Source organism: Xiphophorus maculatus, chromosome 23 (genome assembly GCF_002775205.1).
Source record: "Xiphophorus maculatus strain JP 163 A chromosome 23, X_maculatus-5.0-male, whole genome shotgun sequence".
In the NCBI taxonomy this organism is placed as follows: domain Eukaryota; kingdom Metazoa; phylum Chordata; class Actinopteri; order Cyprinodontiformes; family Poeciliidae; genus Xiphophorus; species Xiphophorus maculatus.
In genome coordinates this window covers 20,181,958-20,209,543 of record NC_036465.1, presented here as the reverse complement: position 1 = coordinate 20,209,543, position 27,586 = coordinate 20,181,958, and the positions used below count along the sequence as shown (strand labels likewise).

At 38.6% G+C, this 27,586-nt stretch overlaps 1 protein-coding gene across 3 annotated transcripts in view; it reads left to right on the top strand.

Annotated features, from left to right (window-relative positions):
* The window catches only part of LOC102229458 (neuroligin-3), a 175,601-nt gene that overhangs the window by 116,565 nt on the left and 31,450 nt on the right, over nt 1-27,586 (top strand). For all 3 annotated transcript variants that reach the window (XM_023328763.1, XM_005795370.2, XM_005795372.2), the window contains one exon: nt 2,651-2,836. In XM_023328763.1, coding sequence (XP_023184531.1) covers nt 2,651-2,836 — 186 coding nt within the window. The remainder of the gene's footprint in view (nt 1-2,650; nt 2,837-27,586) is intronic.

Here is a 27,586-nt window from a genome sequence, read left to right as displayed (position 1 = left end):
TGATTTTCTTTATAACTTCATCACACTCTTTCCAAGGCACACAACATTCACTTTATTTACCGGTATGTCAAGGACACAATATATTTGCAGCCCACACACGTAATGCAGTCAACACACAACCTTTCATTTGCAGAGCTGACTCTGTAAGCTATTTTAATTAGCTTTAGAAAATATATACTCAGTGTTCAGAGTCTTATAAATGCACAGGACTCTTACTACGAAGGTTAGAAGGAAGTTCTTTGAGTTTTTCTTGCTGTCTTGATGCTATAAAATAGACACTTGTGTAAACAGCATCAAAAGGCTGATTTTACTCTTTGTAGGTAAATGTCTGTAAAAAATGAAAGTTGTTCTTTTTATTCTGTGAACTACTGACAACATGTCTCCGAAATTCCAGGAAAAATGCAGTATTGATTTGCAGAAAATGAGAAATGGTCAAAATAACAAAAAAGATGCAGTGCTTTCAGACCTCAAATAATGCAAAGAAAACCAATTCAGATTCATCTAGAAACAACAATACTAATGTTTTAACTCAGGAAGAGTTCAGAAATCAATATTTGGTGGGATAACCATGCGGTTTTCAATGGGGTTCAGTGCAGTGGGCTCTTATATATACTGTATATATATATATTTTTGTTTTTCTGTATGTATAACACCACTTGGGGATCTTTGGTATAACGCTGCCACATCATTGTGTTTCTGCCTTTCATTAGGTTTGTGAAGAAAGACATGATGTCATGGGTAAATAAAAAACAGTCCAGTATTGCCTTCATATGCCAGTGACATTACATACTCCAGTCATCCATGTATTGGGCAGCTTGAGGGGATACTTTCAAATGTCACGAATCCCGCAAAACCCGCCTTGTGTGCTGCACATAACCTCCACTGCTTTATAACTCACACAGCGACAAATCAGATGTTCCAGTAATGGTTCAATAATAACTTTACTTATTTGCAAGCCACACTGCAGAAAAAAAAACAATCAACTCACCTCAGTGGAGGAGTTTAAGTATCTTTAGGTCTTGTTCACAAATGAGGAAGAAATGGAGGGGAAATTGATGGGCGGATTGGTGCTGCGTCACCTGCAGTGATGCAGTGACTCTGTATGTCTCAGGTCTGAATGACTGAGTGTGGAAAAGAATAACATCATAGGGACAATGCTGTCTTGTTGCCAAAAGTTTTATCCATTCATCCCTTCATTCACTTTTCATTGACTGATGAATCATCTAATAGATCCTTCATTTGGCCATTCTTAGTTTCCTTATAGAGTTTATATGTTCTTATGTCTCTGTGTTTGAAAGATTCTATTTTTAAAGTCAAACTATGTAGACAGGAGACCAAGGAAAGTGCATCGTTTTGACTTCAAAATGTATAAGAACACAGTCAATCGAACCACGTTTTGGTAGTAAAAATATTTGTCTAAAGAATTAACCCAATCATGGGTTTCTTTGTGCCGTTTTCTGCTTTTGTGCAATCAGCTTTTATCAATTTTTGGAAATTACAAACTCACTCACTTAGAAGAAAAATATGTCATTGCTGTGCCCTGCCCAAAAATATTTTGCTTTCTATTGCACACTTTTTGTTCATCACATCCTCAAAAGTAGAAACATTGACAACTGAGAGCTGATAGACATAAATGCTTTTAGTAGATTAAGTACATCCCCAAAACAACTAATGGCCCTGAGGAGGGCCACTCTAATCTTTGTTTATCTTAAGTGAGCACTGGCATCAGTGAAATCACACAGATTAAAACTTTTTTTTTTAATCAGTCTTGCATTGCTGTTAACTGTCTGCCTCCCCCAGTGGACTTCAAAACAGACTTCATTATAAGATGAAGGCACAGACCATAAAATAGATGTTGGAAGCAACGCCACAATGCTGAGGGACCATCACTGGAGGCCTTTAAACATCCTCCATCAGAACATTTATTGCTTGTGAAAGAGAATTGGGTGTTGGTTTCCTCACGTCTCCGAGCTGTCACCTCACATGCAGGCCCGGGGATTTGACGGACACTGAATCCACCATTGGGAGTTTAGGGATTGCCTGCCTTTGATCTTCTCCCACAACTCTCGATTACCCATCGTTCAGCAGGGCTTACGCCCTGGAGAGAGAGTGGTATATGTTAACATGAGCTCTGATGTACCCAGGAGATGCACACTTTTCCAACTTAGACCTCACATGGCAGATTCCTCTGACATGCTGGGAAAATGCGCACAAATCTTGTGTGTTGTCACAGAAAACATGACAAGTGTTAGAGGGGTTTGAAATATGTTAGAGGAAAATAGGGAAAATTATTTGAAATGTAAAAGTCAGGTCGTTCTCACACACAGTCAATAGGTTTTCCATAGATGTTCAAGATTTCGTTTGAACTGGTCAATATTGCCGAGTGCACAGTAATCTATGATTTATGTTCACCTGGGAAGACATGCCATTGATTTTCCATAAGGTGCAGATGAGATGTGGGCACATGCACTCCTATTTTACCAACAGCCATATCATGTAATAAGTCATGATTTCACTTCAGCTGTCTTCATGATGCCTCCTATGAGAATGGGGTTAGGTATTGGTATATAACCTAGAATTTTCTTTTCCTTCTCTTCTAAGCCAGTTGTTTTCTCTGCTATTTATGGCTTTTCATCTTTCCATGTTTCAGGCTTCCTCAGCACGGGCGATCAGGCTGCTAAAGGGAACTACGGGCTGCTGGACCAGATTCAGGCTTTACGGTGGATCAGCGAGAACATCGGCTTCTTCGGAGGAGATTCCAACCGCATTACCGTATTTGGATCTGGGATCGGAGCTTCCTGCGTCAGTCTGCTCACCCTCTCCCATCATTCTGAAGGTAGGACATCATTAAAAAAGCTGCTCTAGTAACTATTTGGAAGAAGAAGAAGCATGCATGTGTATTATTGCGACTCCAAAATAACCCCTTATTTAATCCCACATGTAAATTTGAGCAATCTCTGCTGTTTTTTTTAATCTAGGTCTTCATGCTAGACACAAGCATGTTGGCTTTATGTCTTTTTCAGGACAGGGTAAACAAGAACATGGCTTTATAAGGAGAAAGTAGCTATATTAAGGCTAAATGACGCACACAGTCTCTCACTGTCCTCTTTCTAAAGAGCATTGTTTATCTCTTGGCTACCTTACTATTACCTCATGATGATTTACTGCTCATGTTGGCCATGACTTTATTTAATACTTTATGCAGCTTTCGTGCTTGACGTGGACATCCAATAAACATCTCTCAAGCTCATGCTCTTCTAATGCATCGCTGAATTAAGATGGAGCTTTACTGCTAATACATAAGTAAGGTTCTGAAAGAAGCACTTTGGCTTGTACAAATAAGACCCGTGTGTTGGTGCTGAGCTCCATCTGTGGATATCAAGCTCCAGCTGTGTTCCTGCAGAGTCAACTTTATCGTCCTTAACCTGAAAACTGTTATTCATGCATCAGACTTAAGAGCTGTGTGTTGTCATGGATTTAATTAATAGCTCTGGTTGTGTGTGCAACATATAAATCGAATCATGTAGTGGAAATGTTTCAAATAAGAGAGCTTTCCACTTAGTCCTTCCTGCATAGCAAACATGTTGACAGGATGTAAACATTTTGCTTTTGGAAAATATGATTGAAAACATTGTATTGGATTTTTTTAAAATTATTATTCTGTATGTCCAGCTGCGCCCTGCACGCATATTGGTGTTTTTGGTAAAGATGTATTTGAAGCCTTAAAATAAGAATTTTTTACTGCATGAACTCAGATTGCACTCAGAATAAAATAAAGAGTCTGACCTTTAAATTGAGTGTGTTTTATATGAGTAGAAATCTCAAGAAAACAAATATTTTCTTCAACAAAATCAATACTGTGAAGCATAGTTTCCCTGTTTTGCCATTTAGTCTTCCCAGTACTTACAGAATAAAAATCAGAGTTGGGAAAAATATTTGTATTTCCAGACTACAGTATATTCCCTGTTCAATTATCTAAAGTTCTATCCATCAATCCATGGTCATTTGTTTTGTATTATTGTCCAAAACATGGCTCTTTTTCAGTTTCAGTTATTAGATTTTTGTTTGAAATGCCTTGATATATTAAAGAGTCTTACAAGGTTTCTTTAAAGAATAAATAAGCCCACAGCATTGCAGAACCTCCACCATAGTTACTTGCATTAGAGGCTTTTCCATAATTTCACTTTTTGAGCCACACCAGACCCATCCAGACTGCCTTTTTTATCACCCATCTCAGATTTAGTTTCATTTGATCAAAGTAGACAAATCCAGGTCAAGTCCCAGTAGAGCTGTATACATTCCTGGTGGTTACATATTTTATGATTTGACTGAAAATATTTTTTAGTATTATTCTGAAACTAATTTGCATGTAGGTAACATTTGCTAAAACGATACCAAGATGCTATTCGCTACAAATGTGAGCAGTAAGTAGCTGCACTAAACCATGAGATTATTTTAAAGTGTTTTACACAACTTTACCAGGAGTACCATTAGTGTGGAGGGTGTTGTTTTTAGGTACAGTACATTCTTCAGATTTTCAAACTTACTGTAGGCAGGGACTGCTGTGCTGCAATTGAGCGTTTGAATCACGCAGAAACAATAAGAGCACATGCCAACATACACTAATGCACACATTTTCATTTTCTTGTCACTCCAGTAAATTCTGCATGTTTGATTAGTTGACCATTGTGCATTTGAAGAAGGTCATGTGAGCTGAACCTCTTCTGGACCCGTTACGATGCCAATGTTTGCAATCTGTTTATGTGTTCCCCAATTTGCAGTAAAGTGTTACTAATTGCCTTGATTTCCTCCAATGAATGATGACTGCTTTTGGATTAAATTTTTATCATAGATGCCTTTTTTTATATGCACTCTATAATGCCACGCTTCATGTAGCATGTTATTATACTGCTAGTGAAACCATCTCTTCTGCCTTCCAGTAAATTGGATATTACCGGGTCTGTTTTTTCCCCCTGAATGGAAATGTATGCCCCACTGATGGGGTGAAAAAGAAAGGAGCAAGCAAAAACTTGAAGGGATCCTGGGAAATTGAAACAGGAAGCCTTCTATCACAGCAGGACTCTTGCTGCGAATGTTACCAATGGCAATCAGATTTCACACAGACTCTCTAGGAGCACAGATTGTTGTAATTATAGAAAGTTTAGGACTGGAGTGGGCTGCAGGATGTGACAGGAAATCAGAGTGGAGAAGTGTCTTTTTGCACCTGCTTTCAAAGCAGTCAGTGTAGCGAAAGCTGGTGGGATGCTCTTGTTGTCAAGTCAATGCAATAAACAGAGAGGAAACAAAACAGGTTTTTATCTTCGTAGCTGTGAAAATTTATGTAAAACTTTTTACTTTGCATTGTAAAAGTGTTCACAAACTGCGACATAACTTTAACTCTTTTTTCCCCCCACTTTTTGTCATACAACCACAGAAGTCTATGTATATCAATATTCTCATAGAGTAGTGTATAATTATCTAGCGAAACTAAAAATATACAGGGTTTTAAAGTTTTTCTACAAGTAAAAATATGAAAAGTAAATTTGCAGAATTAAGACTACAGGTTGTTTGGTAATGTGTCCAGCTGTACACATCTAGAGACTGAAATTTTGCTAATTGTTATTTGAAGAAATTCCTAAAGCTCATTCTGAGTCAATGGAAAAGATCTGTGAACATCGATCTTTAGATTTTGCAACATTTTCTCAACTACTGATCTAGACAAATCCAATCAAGGCTAAGATCTAGACAGTCCTGCTCAAATGGCTGCTTCATTTCACTTAAACTATTCTAATAGGACTCGTAAATGCTTGCCACACTTTTCTGATTTGTGTTAGTAAAAACATTTGAAAGCAATTAATTGTTTTTCTTCCACTTCAAAATTGAGCATTAGTTGTTTTTGTTTTTGGCCTTTTGCATAAAGATCCTTCAGAAATGTTATGAAGTTTTTGTAATGTGAGACTCCAAAGACTCCAAAGACTGAATACTTTAGCAAGGCACATTATATTAAATTTCTGAAAGTTTTAAGTTTCCTTTTTTTTTTTACATTTAAATAAAAATTCTGGAAACATGACTGTAAGCGGATTATTAAATCTCTTGATGATTCCTTATTCCCATTTGTCCAAAAAAGATAATCTTATCCTGTGTCCCTTGAAATCATAGGTGTGATTTTATATTGAATGTGTTGTATTTGGACTCCTATGAGAAATAAGGAAACATTGGACAAGATTAACTTGAGGAAATACACAACACTCACACAAGCTTTGTTTTCTTTCTTAGCTTCTTCTCAGATCCAGGAAATTGAAATCCAAATAAAAAGAAAACAGAAAAAGCAAACCAACGGCGATGCACTGTACCCAAGTTCCCCTGGTGTGTCGGTGTCTTTAATGACAGTGGTTCTCCTCATACTGTGCACTCCCTGTGAACATTCTGCATAGACTTTCAATATAACAGGCACTTCTTTATGCTTATTGGTGGCGTAGATCCTCTGTACTCCTCCTGAAGGTTATTTAATAAGCTGAATCTACTTATATCATCCCAGCCCTGCAGCTTCTTTCTTTGATTACCTGCTCCTCCGGCCTGGCCTTGGTGCCCACCCTAACGTGGGCTTGTGGAGAGTTCCAGTCATAAGATACATCCATCACATAGCCTCTCCCCTCTGGCTTGTTTGAGGGACCTGGATCACCTCTCATGTGGACTTGATTTTTTTCAAATTTATTTTATTTTTTTCATCTCAGACTCCAGTCCAGACTGAATCCAACATCTAATCTTCCCTTTACTGGACTCATCTGTCTCCCCTGCCTCCGCAAAACAGTAAAACAACACAATGTCTCCAGCGGTTTCTCTCCATTTCTCCCGCTACAGGCTTCTGCTCCCTAGTCCGCTGCATGTGTGGTGCGTTGCTATTAATAAGATGGCTTCCTGGTCCGCTATGTGCCCATCTAGCTGCACATCTGTGACTGAAGAAGCGAAATGGTCATTAAAGGCACAGTCTCTCTTGACAGTAGAGTGTTTCTGACCAGCTTATTAAATGTAGCTCAACAATTGTGTTCCCAGGGAGGGAGGAATCTCCACCTAAATCTTCTCTTCCTTCGGCTTCAAAAAGAAAAACAGAAAAAAGGAATTTTCGAAGCAAGGACATTAGTCAGTCCCACATATTATCTATCTGGCATCGCAAAGGCACTAATTGAACATGCAGACTTCTCTTTTTCCCTATCTCGTAATAATCATTATGATTTAAACAGTGAGATGGCATCTCTGTACATGACAGGAATACCAAATAGCCAGTGATATATTTGCATATATGTCTTTAGGCGCATATTAAAGTCCACATTGTCTTTTTTTTTCTGCTCATTTGGAATAAAAAGCAAACGTATAATATCCTTGCATGTTTTTATCAGCATATGCATTCAATCTTTGCATGTTTGGGTGGAAACGGTTCTGTTCACAGATCACATGTGAGGGGCTAGTTGCAAAGGCGCTGAAGGTCGTTTGGTTTCTTTTTTTCCCCTCCCTCTCTCTTCCTGTAAGCAATCAGGATAAAAGCTCTGCTTCTAAGGAAGTGCTCTCCTTTTAATGGAATGTCTTGGACATTAAAGACAGCTAGTGTGGAGGATCCTTCATGCCAATGTCAGCTTTCATTTTTATTAAGACTTCTGGGTTATTGAGGACCATAAATACAGATGTTAAATGCTTTGGTTTTATTGCAGTACTGCAAGAAGTGCAGAGACTTTTGATAATGCGGGAACGCCCTCTTGCAACATGCAAGCCACCTCGATCCAGGAGTGTTGCATGAGTGCTCATTTTTAGTTCAAAGACCCGTTTGTGAATCTAATTAAGAAAAAGAATTGCACATAAGATAATTAGGTGATATAATCTTTTATGACATCCAGAAGTTGATGTTCAGAGAGAGCTTCCACTTAAATCTTGATTATGAACTTCATTCATGGCTGCTGCTCATTTTCAGTTGATTTTCTGACAAGGATTTGTGAATCATGCAGTTTCATAGAGGATGGGATTGGAAAGTCCTTGTAATTAATGTTTTACTCCCTTGTTCCTGATTGAGCGAGATACTGTGGCTTCTGTTAGAGTGATGTTACTCTGATGTAATAATGGAAAAGAGAAACAGGCTCCCATGACCTTTAAGAGAAAGTATTTTGAAGTATGTAGGCTGGTGAGTCATCTCAATTCAAAATGGCCAGAACAGAAAATACCCCTCCACCCCACGCTGCGCATTCTCCAACAGAATGAGTATTCATTTTTATATTTGTGGAAATGATGCACAATATCTAAATTAAACTACCATCTCTAGTTAATCTAACTCAATGTGTGCAATATTTTAAATATTTTTTTTTTTAATCTGAGGGAAGTGTTTAAGGAAGAAATTTCTGTGTGAAGTCATGTCAAGCATTGGTGATTTCAGTGCACTTATTGGTGGAAATGTGCTTTTACAGGCAGGTATTCAATTCGAATGTCTGTCAGCAACATTTCTGAGACCCCTATTCAATCTGCCCCTGTCAATCTGTTGTGGCTGTAGCTGCTGGGGGATTTTACCCTTCCATAGCCATGAGCATCTGACCTCTGCATTTTTTTACATGTACAATATGTACATTTTTAAAGTACATGTGGAACTAGGGAAGGGCTTGATCCATTACAGGTATTGAACCCAATGACAATCTCTTTTATGACTCAAATATCAAAGAACATGATCATATTCAATATAAATCTGTAGACTTTTAGCTTGAAGACAAATCTTTTATATGTGTTGCACAGATATTTCTAATTCATCAATAAATGCATTTTCTACATTTGTCATAATGTTTAAAGGTAAAGAAAAAAGCCCCTCTGTCAGTCTAGTGTTGCAAAGTGAGTATGTTAAACATAAGTATGGATGAGCAAATATTAGAAAATTATTGGATGGGTGAACTACCCACACTCTTGTTTTAGCAGAATGTAAAAGTATGTACATTTCTATGCACTCATGGTTGGTCCTCCTCTTGTATGAATTACTGAATCAATATGCCTTAATATTACTGCCATGTTACATCTGTAACCTTGGAACCTTTGAAAATAATATCTGTGGTTTCCTCTCTGGAATCATTTTCAATGGTTAATTTCTCTATGGAAAAGTCTAAAAGCATACCCTCCCTAATGTCCCTCTTGCCATTGCTCATCATGGATAGGTGCTATCAACGTAATCTATAGTAAGTGTCATGTTTGTTTCTGCAAGCTCAGGCTTCCATTTCTTATCGGGCTTAGGTAACAAATAAAACGACATTGGCTGAGTTGGGAAATGAATTTGAATCAGCAAGAAAGATAGCTGCATAACCTCATCCTTTGGATGTTATTCATAGCCAATGCACGGATGTCATTGTTGTGCAAATTCCCCCTGCTTGAGAGAAACGAGGGACAATTGTCAAAGTTGAATAGACCTCCATTTCTCAGATGTCAGTGGCATTCAGTGCCTCGACACTGTAAAGTTACCTGCATGTTTGGCCCAATAGAATGCCTCTATCTCTAGGCTTGATTTGGCTGTTTGCTGAAGGGTGTCTGTGCATCTCAGGGTGTGAAAAGGGTCTATATGAAATGAGAGAATGGGGGCACGCCTTGTCAGGTGCCGTATTCTTCCACAGCGATTGACAAGAGCGATAATTAAACCACGGGGATGCCATCTCTGTGAAGCAAGAATGCTTGTATTTCTTTACGCTGACTACTCTGCTTTGTTGTCCGCTATATACAATGGCAATTCATTGTGTGGAAAAGCATGTTGTTTTTAACAAGTGGCCTATGCTGTGCTATCCAGTTCCTCTTTGAACAACAGTGAATTTGACAATTGTAGCAACGCAAATTTGCTTTACAAAGATGGCAAATTGAACTTGAAACATGTTGCAAATACCCTAATTCATGCAGAAATGTTGTTTGCATTGCTTTACTAAAATAAAATGAATCTAAAGGTTTATTGAACAAGAAATGCTTTAAAAAAAGCATGTTTAAAATATCCAAGGTGCTACGGATCTTGTTATATTAAAGAGAAACATTTTCCGAGGCCCTGTTGTCAGTTTGGGGTTAACACTAAGTAATACCCAATTGGATTGTCCATCAGATGGAGACAGCTTTACCTGTCCCCTGGCAGAAGAGAGCAGAGGAATGAAGAATTGATGAATGGTCCGAAAAGAGTAAAGGCAGTTTATTCAGGTACTCCAGGCATCAGTCTGTCTCAGCTTGCAGCAGGTAGCTGAGCCAATAAAGCATGAAGTTATAGGTGTTAAAGAGACAAGCAATGGGTCACAGAAAGAGGCAGAGGATAATTGAGTACTTTAGTAAATCCATGCTTCCATCAACCAAGGTAACAGCATACAGCTAGACTTCCCAGCTCCAGTAGCTTGACCGCCATGTGGCACACTGTCTAAGCAATATCCTCCAAGACAATAGAATGAGGACCATCTGGTGATGCACTGCTGAGATTGCTTTTGAAATCTAATCACTGCTGATGAACGAGGTGACTACAGAAAATGTCATCTGTTGAAGACCTGCAATCCTCCCAAGACGATTTTGACAAATCATTAGTTCAGGTAGATGCCATCCATGATCCTTGATAAATCGTTGTCCACACTGCATTGATAGCACTCCTGGCAGACAGAGGCAGTTGTGAGTGGCAGTGGCTGCAGCTGCTGGCTGTGCCTTGATGCTCTATGATCCTGTTAGACTTTAGATCAATTAAACCGATAGCAGCATCACATTGTACTCAGACCGTCTTGTCTGTTTCCTGTCTTGATTGGTCTAATGACTAGATGGAAGTTCCTGTCTGGTTGTCTATCACCTTCCCTGTCTCACCTGTATTGAGTGATCTCTGAAGCATTTTCTTGAGCTCCTCTCTTCCCTGATTCTCATAGCAGTTTCTTTCTTTTTCCAGTACCCAGCCCTCCCCCACATCGCTCCTTCGTCTTCTCACCATGTCTCCCTATCTCAGCCTTAGTCTTTCTCTGGCACCAGTGTAAAGCATCCATTATAAAGCGATGCATGGGTGTCTGTGTGAGTGGGAGAGAGGGACTTGGCACTCCTCCTGCCCCACCTGCAGAGGAAGCACTGACAGCTGAGCACTGGGGGCTCATCCCCAGCACCACCCCCTCCTCCTCCGCCCATCCCCACTTCTCTCTGACCTCCCTCCTTCTCTCACACCTTTTTCCCTCTCTCGCCTTCTCTCCAAACCTCCCCTTATTCCCTATTGTTGTGTGCACATTGACCCAATTTCCGCCAACATGTTATGTTCCCTAACACTATTTTCACATCATCAAATGTTCATTTCATGTTCATTTTTTCTTTTGTACTGTCTTTTCAAGGTTCTTTTTCCATCATCAATGCTTTTGTAAATGCACTTCTCTTCCTTGCACCCACAATTGTCTGCCTTTCCCCATTAGGGATTCCACACCAGACAACGAGGGTGACTAGATGTGTCATTAGATAGTCTGTTGTTTCCGTGTTTGTCTGCCCGATGAACTATGGTGTAATTAGCTGAACTTTCTCCTTTAGTGTTGACCATGAATACTCTGTTTGCTTGTTGTTGCTGACAACTCACCCCTGCAGTTAGTTAGGTCAGTCCTCCGGTGCCCATACATCTGTTTATCTGGGCCCAGTAAAAAGCATTCAGTGTCTCTGCATGAATAACAGATGGATTGTGTGGAACCGCTCTGATGCCACGCCATGGATGGGAACACCATAACAGTTCTTCCCACATTTGAAGGATCTTTCAAGACAGAAAGTATCACAGGTAATACATAAGTAGGAGTATCTTGATCAGCATTTTTTGGCCATCTATACTGATCCAAATTATTTAAGAATAGACATTTGTCAATACAACATGTGTCTACTGACCAGTTTTGCAAGCAAAGCTGTGAAACAACACAGTGTGTTCCAGTATTACATGATTTGCATTAGTATTTTGATATGTGGCATTATCTTGCACTCTATTAATGTTCAGGACATCATAGTTAATGATTTTCATGACAGCAACAGATGTCTTGTCTGCAGGTTCTGCAGGACAGCTTCATTATGCATGTTCAACTCTGGGTTAATTCGATGTGGAAATTGCTGCAACAGTGTTTTAATAACATGCCACCTAAAATGCATGTATCTTAATCATTTATTTTTAAATATATACCTGTCTTGACACATGCATTTTTTCAATACACTCACATCTTGCGTTAATTAAAGTATTTGTACCAATCAGTGTGTTGTGCTGCTTGGCTAACACTCGGATATGTCCTCACTGGTTTTATGAGTTACTAAACTTGGCTAAATTTAAGCTCAGGTTAGCTTAAATGGAAACAAAGGTTAAAGAAAAACTTGCTCTTCTCTATTGTAAACTTAGCGTTTTTCTTTGGACATCATAAATTTTAATCACTAGTGTTTCACCTTCTCTCTGTTAGGACAGTTTCATCAGTAACAATGAGGTTTGAAAGTAGAACATAACATGACATTCATATGTTTAACCCTTTAGAGTAGGAAATATCTGACACACATTTCATGCAAAATAGTATATATTAACAACAACACTATGAAGATTAATATATTTTTGACAATAGGAAAGATGGCTTACAAGAAAAACTCTTTATTTTCGCTGTCATATTGAAAAAAACAGTCTGAGTAATTTGCTTAGGGGCAGAACTCAAGGGTTTTCCTTACAGAGAACCTATCACAGTGCAACATAGATACTGGCATTCATGTACCCCATCTGGATACATTTTACTTTCCGCCATGTTTGCACATGTTAATATCACCTGTTATGTACTGTCACAATACACAGTCTGCTAAGCAATGTGTTCATTTCTGGTGAAAGCAAATGCATTATCTGTAAAATTTGCATAGTCTGGCTGCAAAAAAGTCTCTATTGAGAGGACCTTCTGTTAAACATGCTGAAAAACAAAAACCTCAAGTGTATGTGCCAGAACTGTGGAACCTGAATACAACACTAAATCTTTAGATCTCAAGCCCACAAGGCTCGAATAGATTTTTAGCTTAGAGTGGTAACATGAGCCATAGATCCTTTTCAGAGTTAAAAGAAGGTAACTCACTGAATCGAATGAAATTGTTAGGGACTGAAACAGCCAAAGTGTGTTTCTTTCCCTCTCAACTTAAAGATAGAGACAAACACTTCCTTTTGAAGCTATAGTACTTCAGTTTTGCTCAGGTTCAAACTGAGAACTGGCTGACTGCTGACTTAACAGTGAAAACAAACCACAGCTAAAGTGAAATAAACCTTCGCTTGTTGCATTTTAAAGGTCATCTGAGCTGCAATTATGGTTTATGCTGTACAGAAAGCTTGCTTGCAATATGTGGGATGACAGTATTACTTCTGATCAAATATTCTGACTTAGTATTTTCAGTAAGTACTTAATTAGAAACCTACCACCACAAAGTTAGGTGGTTCTTGCATACTGTACACTGTAGGAGGAAGCTGTATTCTGAAGACTGCAAATTCTCAAAATTATACAAACATCAAAAATACTGCATACACTGTAAAAATCTACCAAATATTTTAGCACAGGGTAAAAAATAAAAGTATCATAAACAACTTTTAAATATGCATTTATTCATAAAGCAATTATTTAAAGGAGTTTATAACCACTAATTTCTAAAATTGCTGTCACACTGCTTCTTGCAATTGAAGACGTGTACACAGTAGTGTAATTGTGTGATAGCAATTAGGTTTCTGTTGCATTTTGTTGTGTAGCAGTGCCAATGTTTGATCCTTCTTTGTAGAGACGCCAAAGCTAACATTATTCTGTAGGTATCACTACTGATGAATGTCTGCTCTTCTTCACTATTGCTTGGTTGTAACTGTCATCATAAGAGTGGCTTTGTGTGCAAAGTATAGACTGAAAAGCTGAAGATTTTCAAGGTAAGTGTTTCGACAGTAAAAAATATGTTCTCACATGCACCAAGAAGCAACACGGTGTTTTTAAGTGTAAAGTTTTCGGTGATGTTCTACATTCTTTAGTTATTAAAACAACAGTAGAGAGCAGAAACAATGATTCCTAAGTTTTAACTCAACATGAATTTTAAAATGTTTACAATGTTCCAAAGAAATGTTAAGAAGTTCTTTGATTCCAATTTGTAAGGTGACTTGAACACATCAAACTGAAGTTTTATAAATTTTTCCTTGTGTATGTTTTTGTGACACGTAAAATGAATCCCACCCAGCACATTAGTCCTATAAATAAGTGCTGAAGACGGTAACACCTAAAACAAATAACCTGGACTGGAAAAACAAGGACTTCCTTGCACTGTTGGAGAGTTCACAGTCTTTCCCAGAGCAGTGTATTTCTGTAAAGACACGATGTTACTTACTCTTGGCTAGTGTATGTTATTTTTCTTTCTGTGAAACCAACTTTCACATCCTAAAACAACAGGTCTTTTAGGAAAGCCATTCACAGCTTTTTAGTTAAATCTCCAGCAGGGTGAGAAGGATAAATAATGCATTTTGCAGCTTTGCATGTACTGTGTGATATCTGTGTATGTCTGCATCTCTGCCCACAAACAAATGCCCACAAAAGCAGCCAACAGGTACAGAACCAGAGCCAACAATTTAGAGGCTGAACTCAAAGCCACAATTTCTTGCCTAGAAAGAAAAACAACTCCTAAGGCCTTAAAGCCCCTGTAGAAGAATTTGAACTTTTCTGACCTTGGCCATAATAAAATTTGTGTAAATGCCAACAGTGTCGACAATGACTGCAATAAGCAGGTGTCTTTTATTTTCAGCTGAATATTAATAGTTTTGCACACATACTGCTGTCCTTAGATATTCCCAAATTTCTAGGAGAGGTGTTATATGAGCATTCAACTGATTGCAGCATCAAGTCTGAACTGGCTTAAGGCATATTTCCATCAACACAACTTATTAACTGTCTGTATGAGTTCAGGTGAACAAAGCTGACAAGGAGCCTTATCATAATATGATGCTGTATCATTGCATCCTTTATTCAGAAGTATTTACATAATAACATTTTTGAGACAAGCTTTGTGTAACATCACCATCTGTAATCTTGGACATGTTCCTTTCATGCCTCCATCCATACCTGCTTATCCTTGCCGAGTCATGGGGGGGGGGCTATCTCCAGTGTTTATTGGGCAAGAGGTAAGGTACACCCTGCCAGTCCATGGCAGGGAAATGTTTCAAACAACACACAAATATTTCCACACTACACTTTTTGCATCATCACTGCCTGTGTTACAAACAGATGCTCCCCACCCTGTGAGCATATCCAGCACAAAATCTACCACCAAGAAGTACATGCTGTGCACTCCTCTGAACATCACAGGTGTTCATGTGTAAAAGTGGGTTTAAGTGCCTTTATAAAAGATCACTTTTCATGCTGGAAATGTTAAGTTGTTCCCAATTATAAACATATACTGTACATATAGGTAGATGAAATGTTTAATATTTGCTTTAAATTTTGACTTTATGTTTCTGCTTGAATTGTATTCAATAAACTTGGTTTTCAAATGTGTCATATAATATAAAATTCACATGATCTTCAATGATACATTGGTATTGGTCCTTTGAAAAAGAATAGTTGAATTGTATACTAATTCAAGTGAAACAAAGAGAATATCAATAATGAGTTGTTTTAGTCTACTTCATTTCAGTCGACTTTAGACAGCTATTGATTTGTATATGCAAGTAATTGGTTTACTTACTCTGTTTTAAAAGAAATCGGCTTCAGTTTTCAGTCAGATCATTACAAAGAAGAATAAAATATTAGCAGTAAATTAGTTATTGAGGTTAATAAGATTTGTGTGTGAAAAGTAAACAATGCAAACAAAAGGAAGAAATATAAAACTCAGGATGAGATTCTAAAAGAGTTCATTTGAACAAATTTACTAAAATTGTAATTTCTTTCTAATTCAAAAAATAACACTTTTGCACCAAACAACTACATAGATTATCCTACGCTGTGTTAAGCTGTGTTTATTTTTTTCACATTCGACTTAACAAATAGACATAATTCCTTTATATCATGTGCTTTCAATTTAGTACTTTGTTGCTGTGAGTTTGAAAGTTATCGTCCCTCGAGTGAAACATAGCAACATCATAATCGAATGGAAGGTGGATAGAAGTCAATACATGATATTCCTGAGAGAAAACCTCTTAGGAGCTGCAAAAGACTTGAGTTGGCTACCCTAGAATGATTTAGATGAAAGCATCTTTATGTGTTAGAATGATCCATTCAAAGTAAAGACCCAGATCGAATAGAGAATTTGTAGCTAAAGGTTAATATTCACAGATGCTCCTCATCCAATCTGGCTGAGCTTGAGCTATGACACACCAAAGCATTTGCGCAAATTTCAGACTCTGCTTGTGAAAACATGGTAGAGACATATCACAAAAGACTGCTAGCTGCAGCAAAGGCTGATTCTACAAAGTGCTGAATGAACATGAATGTAACACTTATCAGAATCTATTTGCAATAAACATTGAAAACTATGTATCTATTTCCTACTACTCTAAAACTGGGCACTGCTTTGTCCTATTCCAACTCATTAAAATCCTGATAAAAGACACTGAAGTTCAGTGTTGTAACATAAAATTATGTAAACATTCATGTGCATATTAACATACGGATCTGGACAAGTATTTACCAAGCACACAATATCCCCCCATATAACTATACTTTGATTAAGATATGTCCACTATGTTCATGATTGTGCATTGCTTTTACAGACTATTGATCACTCCTATATTGCCACAAGTTGGTGTGTCAGAATTGTATCACCAAAACCTCCCAAATATCAGCGAGTATTGTAATGTCTGACGAAAGCATGCAAAAATAATTAAAAATGTGTGAAAGGAAACACAACAGGTGAGGTTTTATTTTCACCTACAATGATTCACCTACAGACTTGGTGAAACAAATTACAGGTGAAATCTGGTGAACATTTCCCAGTAGAGAGCTTGACATTCTCTGCATTAGGTTTGATGCAGTCCCACATCTTGGACAATATTTAACACAAAGCAGCAGACTTCTACTCTGTTGCTGTTGCTTCTGAATTTAACGCAGGTTGTTTGCAAAAAAGCATGTTTTTGACAGACTTGCTAAAAGAAACTCTTTCAGTTACATTCTGCTTACTTTAAAAATAGACTTAGCCTTTTTTGCATTATCTGTTGTTTAAGTGAAGGCTGCTGGGAGTGCATGCATCTTCTGCAGCTTTATGGATGCTGACAAACCCATATGGCACGTTACTAATTCTGATTAGTCCGCACCACTGCGATCAATCACCATCACCATTCTCTGCACTTACACTGCAGAGAAAAGTGAAATGTAAGAACGCCACATTTCACAAAATACCATCATGGTGACCTGTTTATTGTCCATTATAAAAACACATTATTGCTTCTGCCATCTTCCAGTGAAGAAAACCTAACGAAGAGTATTTACCTTCCAAACACAGAGCAGCACACAACTCATATAAAATTGTCTGTGCTCACCCAGTGAGCTATTCTTAGGGTTCCCCTCGGAGCCACTATCTAATTGGAGCCTCGGTTGTCCTATCGGTGGAGCTATCCTCTGCATAGACATTTGATGCGGGATGTGAGTAACTGAGATTTGCTGTGTGGGTGTCTGTGCCTGTTCTCCAGCATGTCCCGGGACTCCTGCTCATCAGTGAGGGCTTCATTAGCCGAGGATGGGAGGTAGCTTCAGAGACAGAACAGCTGTTTAGCTAACCACTTGCTTTGTTAGCCAGCCTTCTCCGTATGCTTAACTGCCTAAATCTGTCCCCTTGCTGCTAATAGAATGCTCATTAGAAGAGAAGAGGGAGACTGCGAAACAGCGCCTCTGTGCCACAGCCCGAGCTTCTCCGACTCCTCCTCTCCCTCTGGTCTCCATTAAAGAGCTGTACAGAATAAGCTTTCCTTCTAGTTCAGCAATTTGTCCAGCCCTTTTCACCCCATGACCCCGACCCAAAGGAAAAGACTGGGCTTGTACACCTAACCCTCTAGAGACACTCACCCTCATCATATCAAAACATCGTCCTCAGAACAAGAAAGAGACACGACAAAAAAAATCCCACAGGACAGGCAGGTATTACTTTTTTTTTCTCCACATTCCCCCAAAAGTGGAATGAAGCTAAAATATTCAAACAGCATAAAATGTGGTGTTGTAATTTGTCAGCAACCCAAAAGAACAAGTCTACTTCTCGATGTAAAAACTGATGAAGCTGGCAGGGAGGACTGAAAGCTGGGACATCAGAGGTGGCGCTGTGAATATCTGACGCCATTCACTGAAACAGCCACAGATCAGAGCCAAAAACTCTGCACACCCGTCACAGCCAACACATCCCCGGCGGTGAAAGGATGGCCCGTGTTTGATTAAAATTCAAACAGGAGAACGTGTTACCATGGAAGTACTTCACTGAATTAACACAGATGAGACACAGGCGTGAACACTGTCCATGCAGAAATGTCGATAAACAATCTGCATAGCTTCACGGTGGAAGTCGGAAATAAATCTGTGAGCAGTGGAAGCAGAATTCTTCTAAATGTTTGTGTCAAGTAAAAGGAATCCCATCGCACAGAGTTGCACACTCACATATACGCAGGAATATTGTCACGTTTGAGTGAAGATTCCTTTAAGATAAATATAACACGACTTGCAGGTCTTGTATAGAAAAAAGGACATAGAAACGGAATGATCCAGCACTGAAAAGGAAAAAATACTATCTTAAATACTTGCTAAGGATGCAAGGGACAGGAGAACCAGATAAACTAATCAGGGAAAAGTTAGTACAGTGCAGGGAAACTGAATGGGAAGACAAATTAACACAGTAAGGAGAAGAAGCCTTGCAATAATCCAAGAACACAAGAATAATCTAAGAAATTTAACCCAAGGCAATGAATAAATATAGCAACATACCTAAGCAACAATAATAAATATAGAGAAATTAAAAGAATCTAGCTCAATGTACAGAACATAAAAAAACACAAGAAAGAATTAAAACACCAACACAATAAAAATGCATACACCCAAGGATCATGGTATCACCTATTTGTTTTCAGACTATATTTATTGTGAAAATATTAATTCCACCTGTGGATTAAAATATCTGCATCACTTATTGGTTTACAAATGAAATTGTGACTTTTTTTTCCCTCCTTCCTGCCTCTTTTTTTGTTAAGACTTTAAGTGTGCTGTGATAAAGCATTTTTGCAATTTCTCGCTGACATTTTTGTTCCAGTTGGATTTATGGCAAAAAGTCATATTTAAACTGTGAAGTGAAGATAACTGCAACCTGATGTGAAAAGAGCAAATTGGAAAGAGCTCACACTGCTGCTTTTAATGGGAGTGTTTGCACCGGCAATAATTAGGCTCTACTTGCTTTTTGAACAACTAAATAAGAACGAGCAGAGAAATGGTGCAAATGATGTGAAAAATTTGGAACTAACACCACATGCACTACAATTTTAGAAAAATTTGGGTATTTTTAAAGGAACACTATCAATGCATTTCAATGCTTTCTAATGCAGTAGACTACAAACAGTCAAGCAGTACATTTCTCCTCATTGTGGAGTGACAAATTGCAACATCATATTGAAAGTATGTAAGAAAACTGTATTTTAAATGTTTCTGTCAGGTACAAATTGTTGTGTTAAATCAAAGATGTAAGTTACTTAACAATAACAACATGTTTCATTGAGAGAGTATGGGGAAAAAATATTTCAAAAACAGCTTTGCTTTAGTCAAAACTTTGCCAAAATAAACTTTGTGTAAGACTAAAATGTACTACTTAGTAATCCTTGAGTCACTTGCAGAGTTATCTTTAGCAGCGAGAACATCTTGTGTATGATCTTCTTGTTTTTTTAACATCCTTTTAATGGGATTTTGAACCACTCCTCTGCCTCACGTAGCTTCAGTTCATTGATTTGTTTACAGACTCCTCCATTAAGTTACTGCCACTGTATTTCCATAAGACTGGTCTAGACTTTTTCTGAGCCACTGTAACACTTGGGATCAATTCAACTACATTTTGGACAAGGATGTCAAGTATGAACTCGTGTGTTTAAAGGACTTTTTTGTTTGTTTTTATCAAGCACTTCTTTGAAAACCTAAGACATTTCTTCACACAAGAAATGTCCTTGTGTGAAGAAACAAGGAAACAAGGACATTTCTAAGACTGAACAAACTGTAATTTACTAACTGTTTGTTCAGTAGGGTTAGGGTGAAATCAGGAATTTACTAATTACTAGTTTTATTTTCAAATGTTGTAAAACAGTTTCCAGATATGTTCTGTTGTGATAAAGTGATTTTAGATGTACAGAAACTGGTCATATTAAGATCACATTTTCCTATTCTTCCTCCATCTCAAGACCCTCAAGACAGACAACCATACATTTACACAACCGCCTTTAATTTTAACACAGTTAGCTGAAAGTCTCTATGTTCATTTTGTCACTTTTTCTGCACTTGTTTGTTTTTCCTGTGTTGGTTGGAGTTTTGTTTTGAGTTATAGTTCCTGTTTTATTTTGGTATCTGGCTCTTCTTTTGCATTTAGCACAAACCCTAATGTTCTTTTTGTGGTGTTGTCACATTTGCCCTCTCTGAGATTTATTCTCAGTCAGGTTTATTTTCAGATTTGCTTGCTGTGTTCATGCTAATTGTAACGGTGATGTGCCAGTCCTCCTCTTGCTGTTCTTTGTCCGTGTTTCCCTTTTTAAGCCGTAGTATCCCCTAAATAGGAAATCGCATTTGATTTTAAGACATGCTGGAGCATTTTTAGTGTTATTTAGTGCCAGTTGTTTGGTTTCAACTGACAAAAAACATAATTTTTATGTGTTAATGTTGGCTTTTATTTTAATTAACTTATCGACAAAATTTTTATGTAGAATTCTACATGAACAACAACAACATGGCTGCAGATGCTTCCTGAATGTCCAAGGATGAAAGATGTGTTCAGCAATGTGACTTCAGATGTTAAATTTGTATTTGGTGGACACAGAGCAAGTGAAGCACAGCAGCATGTGGCATAACTGATAGAGTGCCCCAGTCAGGGTTGCTCCCACACACAAAACCGTTGCACCACAGAATCAAATCAATACTTCTCAAACATGCATGTGTGTGCACAAACATAGGGATATTCATTCTGAGCACACACTATGGCAGGCCCAAGCCCATGGGATTGACTGGCATTAAAGGTTGTCCTGGGTAAACACCCTCCAACCACCTTCCATGCTTAACTAACCTCTGTGTCTTCATGCATGCATAGACACACACAAACACACGCACCCTCTGTGTATAAGCCCACATATTCTCCTTCTCCAGGGTATTTCATGTAGCCAAAGCTGCAGGCCTACTAGTACTGGCTGCAAATGGAGCATCAGAGACAACAAAATACAAGGAATGAAATCAAAATGCAGCAGTCGCACCGGATGGCGTGTTACTATGGAGAAAAAGGACACAAAATTGGAAACCGTGCACCTTCTTGCATAATCAAGAAATTGTTTCTTCCTTTTATTTAAACTTTTGAGCTGCATACAGACACGTAGAAAAGATTGATAATCTGGAGTGTGACTGCGGAGGCATAAAGACCCATTGAATGCCTGTTTTCCCCTCATGCTGCAGTCACACAACTTCAGCAGCACAAAAACATCCATCCCCACAATGCAGATGGATGTACACTCACAAAGACCCAAACAATATGAGCAACCGGACAGCAGGCAGTGCGCGGGGGCAGCGTCCACGTGGACGAGAACACGCACAGACACACGTATGAAAATAAATAGTGAATGAGGCTGCTAGGACAGGAACTCACCATAGCTCAGCTCACAGGTCTTTGCCCTTGTGCCGAGACCTCGGCCTGTCACTCTGTGTTTTACTCCCCGCACCCCCAGTACACTGTAAGCAGCCAACACAATTTCGGGTATTGAGGTGGTGGAGAAACTGTCCACCACTACTCATTTGGCCTTTTCAGAGCTTGACAGGAAAGACTGGAGGTAAAAATACATTGCTGCCTGTCCTGCCAAAACCAGAGCTGAAGGTAGAGGGAAACGTACAGTACAACATATAGTGCTTATTAATAGGCTGGCCAGTTTGAAATGACGCTGACACCGTGGCAAACACTGAGGTATATTATATATATATATATATATATACTGTATATGTATGTTGTTGTTTTTCCCGTCTTTTTTTTTTGCTTGTGTGCTTCATTTGAAATTCAAAACAATAAATCTTTGTGACAAATAGAAGCGGAGCAGTACACATTAATTACTTGTCCTTTGCACATTGTGACACTATCAATCTGTCATCAGCAGCTTCAGAAACAACTGGAATTAACTGTCACTTTTCCAGCCAGTCATCTCCGTGCTTTATTCCCCCCCATTACCAAGCTCAGTTCTTAAATGGTATCGCAACGAGATCAGAGATTGCTGATTCACAAGTTGCCAGCATTAGTTGGTAAATATCAAAGTAAATGTCGCTACCAGTGTTACATGCCTAACAATCAAACACCTCACAAGGAAAACATCGTAAGCTGGAGGAAATAATAGGACCGCAGTCATATTGTGATCTCTTCAAGTTCATGCATATTTGATGCTACCCGCCAGATGTGGTCTCGGACGTGTGGATGTTGCAATCCCCCTAACCGAGCCCTGCAAAAATTACATTTCATCCAAGGCCCCAAAATCTAATACACAGGCTTATATTTACTCACAGTTGCAGAGCATCATAAGCCAATATGACCCCATGGAGGAGTGACAGAGCAGCAGAAAATGCGGTTAAATGAAAAGTGCTTTGAGCAAACTCTTCCAAATGCCGTCAATGTCTCCTAGTAGCAAAGTATCCAAGGAATCAGCTCCGTTTGAAGGATTTAAACCATAATAATAGAAGCAAACACAGATTAATTGAGCACGTCTATAAGGTTTTCTTGTTTACTTAGCTTCATTTGAAGTCAAATAGCTCTGACTCATTCCAAACCCACTTTCTTAACTTTCGTTCCCAAACTGGACTGACTTGTCTAACCCATTTTGGTTTGAAATGTCAGGATGTTGGAAATTTTAATTCAACTAAACCACTCAAACCCTTTGTATTGAACAGCACCTATTTGAGATGAAATTCTTGCATGAGTCACCAAATACATTAGGATGTCTGTGGCTTCCTCCCAATGAATACAAAGTCACATTTAGCATGCAGAGTGCTATTTACCCAAGCACAAAGCCTCAGCTTGTCTGGAATATTCCCCAAGGGCCAACAGCACACGCAGAGAACCTTAGAGAGTCTTATCACCATTCTCTTCCCTTTCTTTTTTTTTCTTACCATCCTATGACCTTCCTTTTTTTTCCCTCATGCTGCTTTTTGTTTGTAACACAATAAGGTACATGATGTTGACAGCTTTGTTGATACAAATAGTTTGTTCTGCCAAGATTTTTTTCTCTAATCTGTAGGATATATAGCGGTGTTATTAGTAGGGGTGTAATGGGATCTTCCGTTATTAAAACATCACAATATTTCCAGTAAAGTCTCCCAATGGGCAGTAGGCCTATTTTAAAAATCGAGGCTGTACATCATCACTTAGTGTTAAAGCTATGCATAACCTACATTTAGAAGTATATTTCATCTATGTTTAGACTATGCGCCTTAGTTTATAAGCTTATGTTTATTTATACAGCCCCCAGAAATAATTTAAAGTCCATAAGGACTCCAAACAAATTCTATAAATCACACAGAAATACCAGAAAGTCCAAAGCTAATTTTTCATTTTCATATTGTAATATTAATGTCATTGTGCAGATATTGTCAGAGTTTTGCAGACACATTTTAGAAATAATCAATGAGCTAATGGAAACATACGTGTTTATCTAAAGTGTCGTTGAGTGCTGGAGCTGTACAAACCGTGAGGCTTTTTTAGAACAACAAGGTTTGTTTCCACAAAAGAAATATGTCAGCTTTTCAGCATAGATCATAATTTTCAAACAGAACTGCAACACTTCAATACAATGCAGCTTCTTTGTACTTTTAAAGTAAACTCACCGAGTCACCCTCGTTACACAGATGATGTGGCGTTGACACAATGTCTTCAAGGCAGATGAGAGAAAATGTTTCTGAAACTATGAGAGAAAGTGTCAAGATGACAAGTGCATGAAAGAAACACACAGGAGTACGTTTATTAATTCATTGATAGCACGTATGAAGATGTGTAGCTTACTTGGCTCAGGAGCTCAGTTAGTATGACTTCAAACTCACTGTATCCCACTAGCTGTTCACTTTCAAATTGCTGCTAAACCATCTCTATATTTCAGCCAGCAATGAGCATTTTCTTGATTTGCTCTGCTATTTGCTAATAAAGTCAGTCAAGAGAATGAAAGAATTATCCTTATTTTTAAACCGTTTGTGTGGGTGCAATTTAAGTGGAAAGATTTCCTATGAGAACTGTGAGAATAGCATAGCCGGCTAAACATTAGCTACTAAGGTTACTAAAATTGACATCTGAAGCTAGAAGGTTGGCTCACAGTTTAATGAGCAAAATGTAGTTCACCAAATCTAGTTTGGACTGACTTATTCGTAACTGATAACAGATTCTTAGCAACACAGTTTGTAATATGTTTTATTTTTCACTGTTTATGTCAAAGCTAAAAAAAAAAAAAATGGATTATTGGTTTTCTCAAAATAATTTCCAAAAATGTCTTGTTCAAAGTCTCGTTTCATTCTGGTGAATCTAATATATATTCTAATACTTACTGTGTCATCATGGGCATGCCTCTGTTTTGAGGAGGCAAAACTGAAGTGTTCTCAGATTGATGAGGACTTCCATCAACACATTTTAGTCTTTGTTGCTATAGAACACATCTCAGCAAACAGAATATTTCCCAGTCAATATAGCAACATTTTATTGGATTGATCTTGATTGGTTCCACCACAGATTGGTTCTCCGATGCTGAATGCCGACTCAAAGAGCGGGCGCACAAATTGCTCCTAATTGTTGGGATTTCTAGAGGACTTGATTTGTTCGGGAGCAGCCTCTGCCATCAGTGGACCTTTTCCAAGCCATATTTTACAACAGAACATGTCATAACCCAATTGTCCTAACGTCCACTTACTGTAAGTGGCTGTGTTGGCTAAAGCGGCTGCCACAGTAATTGACTCAATGGGACTTTACAGTATGAAACATGAGGCAGGGACACAGGGCTCTCCAGGGATGGGCTGTTGTGACAGTGTTGCTATCTCTCCTCAGCGTTTCTCTCAACACATCTTATACAAGCCTCTCTCACACACAGGCACACACAACCGGATGTGCACACACATTGAAGTGCACACGCTCTATAGATTCACCAGCCCAGCTGCAGGTAATTCCACCGTCAGGTGCAGGGATCAAACTCAGAGAGGCGTCCCCTCAATCCCAAACCTACAGTTTTGTTCTCAGTCTTCAATATGAGCAGAGGAACGCGGGTGATGGGAGGAGAGTGAAAATCATATTTCTTCTATTTTTTTTTTTTGTCCGTGGTTTGCATGGCGTGCCGCCTTGAATTAAATAAAGCATGTGTGGCTTCTGGCTGCAGGGCTACTGGCACAATAGGCAGGAGCAGGGAAGAGTGGTGTCAGAGAAACACACAGAGTGACATAGGCACAGCTAGGAAAATATGTTTACGCCGCTGGAGCCAGCACCCAGCCTGGTACATTCATGCATGGTATAATGGTTAATCAGTTTGGACGCTGCAGATGCTGGTTTGACCACTGACCTTGAAAGGCATGCTTAATAGCAAGAGCTGTTCTAATAGGGGGTGTGCATTGGCTACTAGGAGGAGCAAGAATTTCATCACATCCAGAGAGTACCTTCAACTTTTGGATCATTAATAGTGGTTTATATTGAAAGACTTGTTGATGTTCTGAGTTTGAGAAAAATGATTTATGTCCATAAAGTGCTCTATGTGCAGTTCTTAATGAGCTTCCTGAACTTCACATGACTGCGTGCATGTGTGTGTGTACGTGTGTGGGGGTGTGTGCTCTCATGCTATATGTGGGTGGGCTGCAGAGTATGCATGCCTGTAGGTATTTTCCATGTAAGCTGGAGTAGGATTTTACTGCTTTGGTGAAGCAAATTATGTTTAGAGGATGTACGTATGTATCAAGGATAACATCTGAGCTCTGGGTGCAAGTTGTTTGTGTTTATGCAAGCTTCACTCAGTTCAGGGACTTTTTTTTTTTGCTGTTTTAACTAGACTCAAAGACCCGTTAGCAAGTGGGTTCTGGATGTCGGAGGCGCAAATGGCTAGAGTTGGCATTGAGTTCCCACCCACGTTCCGCTTTTTAGAAAGGCCTGAGCGTATCCATCTCAGTTTCACCTCCATATCCCACAAAGCTCACAGCTAATTTGGTTTTTGCCAGACCTAGGCACTCACAACACAGGCCAGGGTCTCTGTATCTCTTTATCTGTCACTCTTTCTTTGCTTCTTTGCTTCCCCTCAAGGGGGCCATCCTCCCCTTATGGTAATTTGTCTGTCACAAATGCAACTGTTGCCTTCTCTGGCTATACTTGGCCCAAAATGAGTTTCACTGATCCCATCTGGCTGTCATGAACAAGATGTCACCAAGATTAGAAGCTTCCCATCCTTTCATATTTCATGGCTGAGTTGTCATATTTGTGTGTGACTTAAATCTTTGACCCTCTCACGCTGTACAAGTTTTATATCCACTTTGCCTCCTTGAAGTCAGTGCAGTCCTCGTTTGTCACTGCTTATATAAAATTGAGCCAAGCTTTAGTGCTGTTGTACAAATCACAGTTCCTTGCAAATATATGAAAACTTTTCATATTTTATTACATTGCAACCTGAAAGAGATTTTATTCAGATTTTATGCAAAAAATCAACGCAAAATACTACATACAAATAAAAAATGGCATTCACAAGTGTATTTGTAATCTGTCCTCTTAACTCTAAAATCCAGTGCAATGACGTTCCATCAGATATTTCCAAGTTAGTGACTAGTGTTCACTTTAATCTCTATAAATTCAGCTGTTCTGTGAAGGTCTCATTCATCTTAGCAAAGTAGCTGAAGCTAAGTCTGACTGAATGATATAGCACTCCACACTTACCAGTCTGCTAGCGCAAAATGTTAACACAAGCTGGTATCATTTTGTCTATGTGTGTTGCAATAAAACTCCCCACCATGTTTTGTAAACACTGCCATTTCTAACTAAAATTAACTGTAAACTCATCATATTGAACTTTTAAATTAGCATCTAAGCAGGACAGCATAAATGTCAAAAAAGAGTTTTTTTGTTAGGTGATCAAATTCACACCAATGACATAATGACTTCACCTGTGCCAGGAATGAATGCCTGTATGCTTAGGATTGTTAGACAGTGAACTTCTGTCCCAGTCTGAAGTCTTTTGTAGCATCTAACTGGTTTTCTTTAAGTCTTTCCTGGGTTTAGCGAGATCCATCTTCTCATTACTGATTACCTGCTGTTCTGTTTCACCTATGGTACTAAATCTGATACACATATATACAAATATACATATGGAAACCAGTCACACAGAAGTCTGGATGCGGTTGCAGCATTCAGTAGTGTAAATGACCACACACAAAAAAAATATGTAATTGCA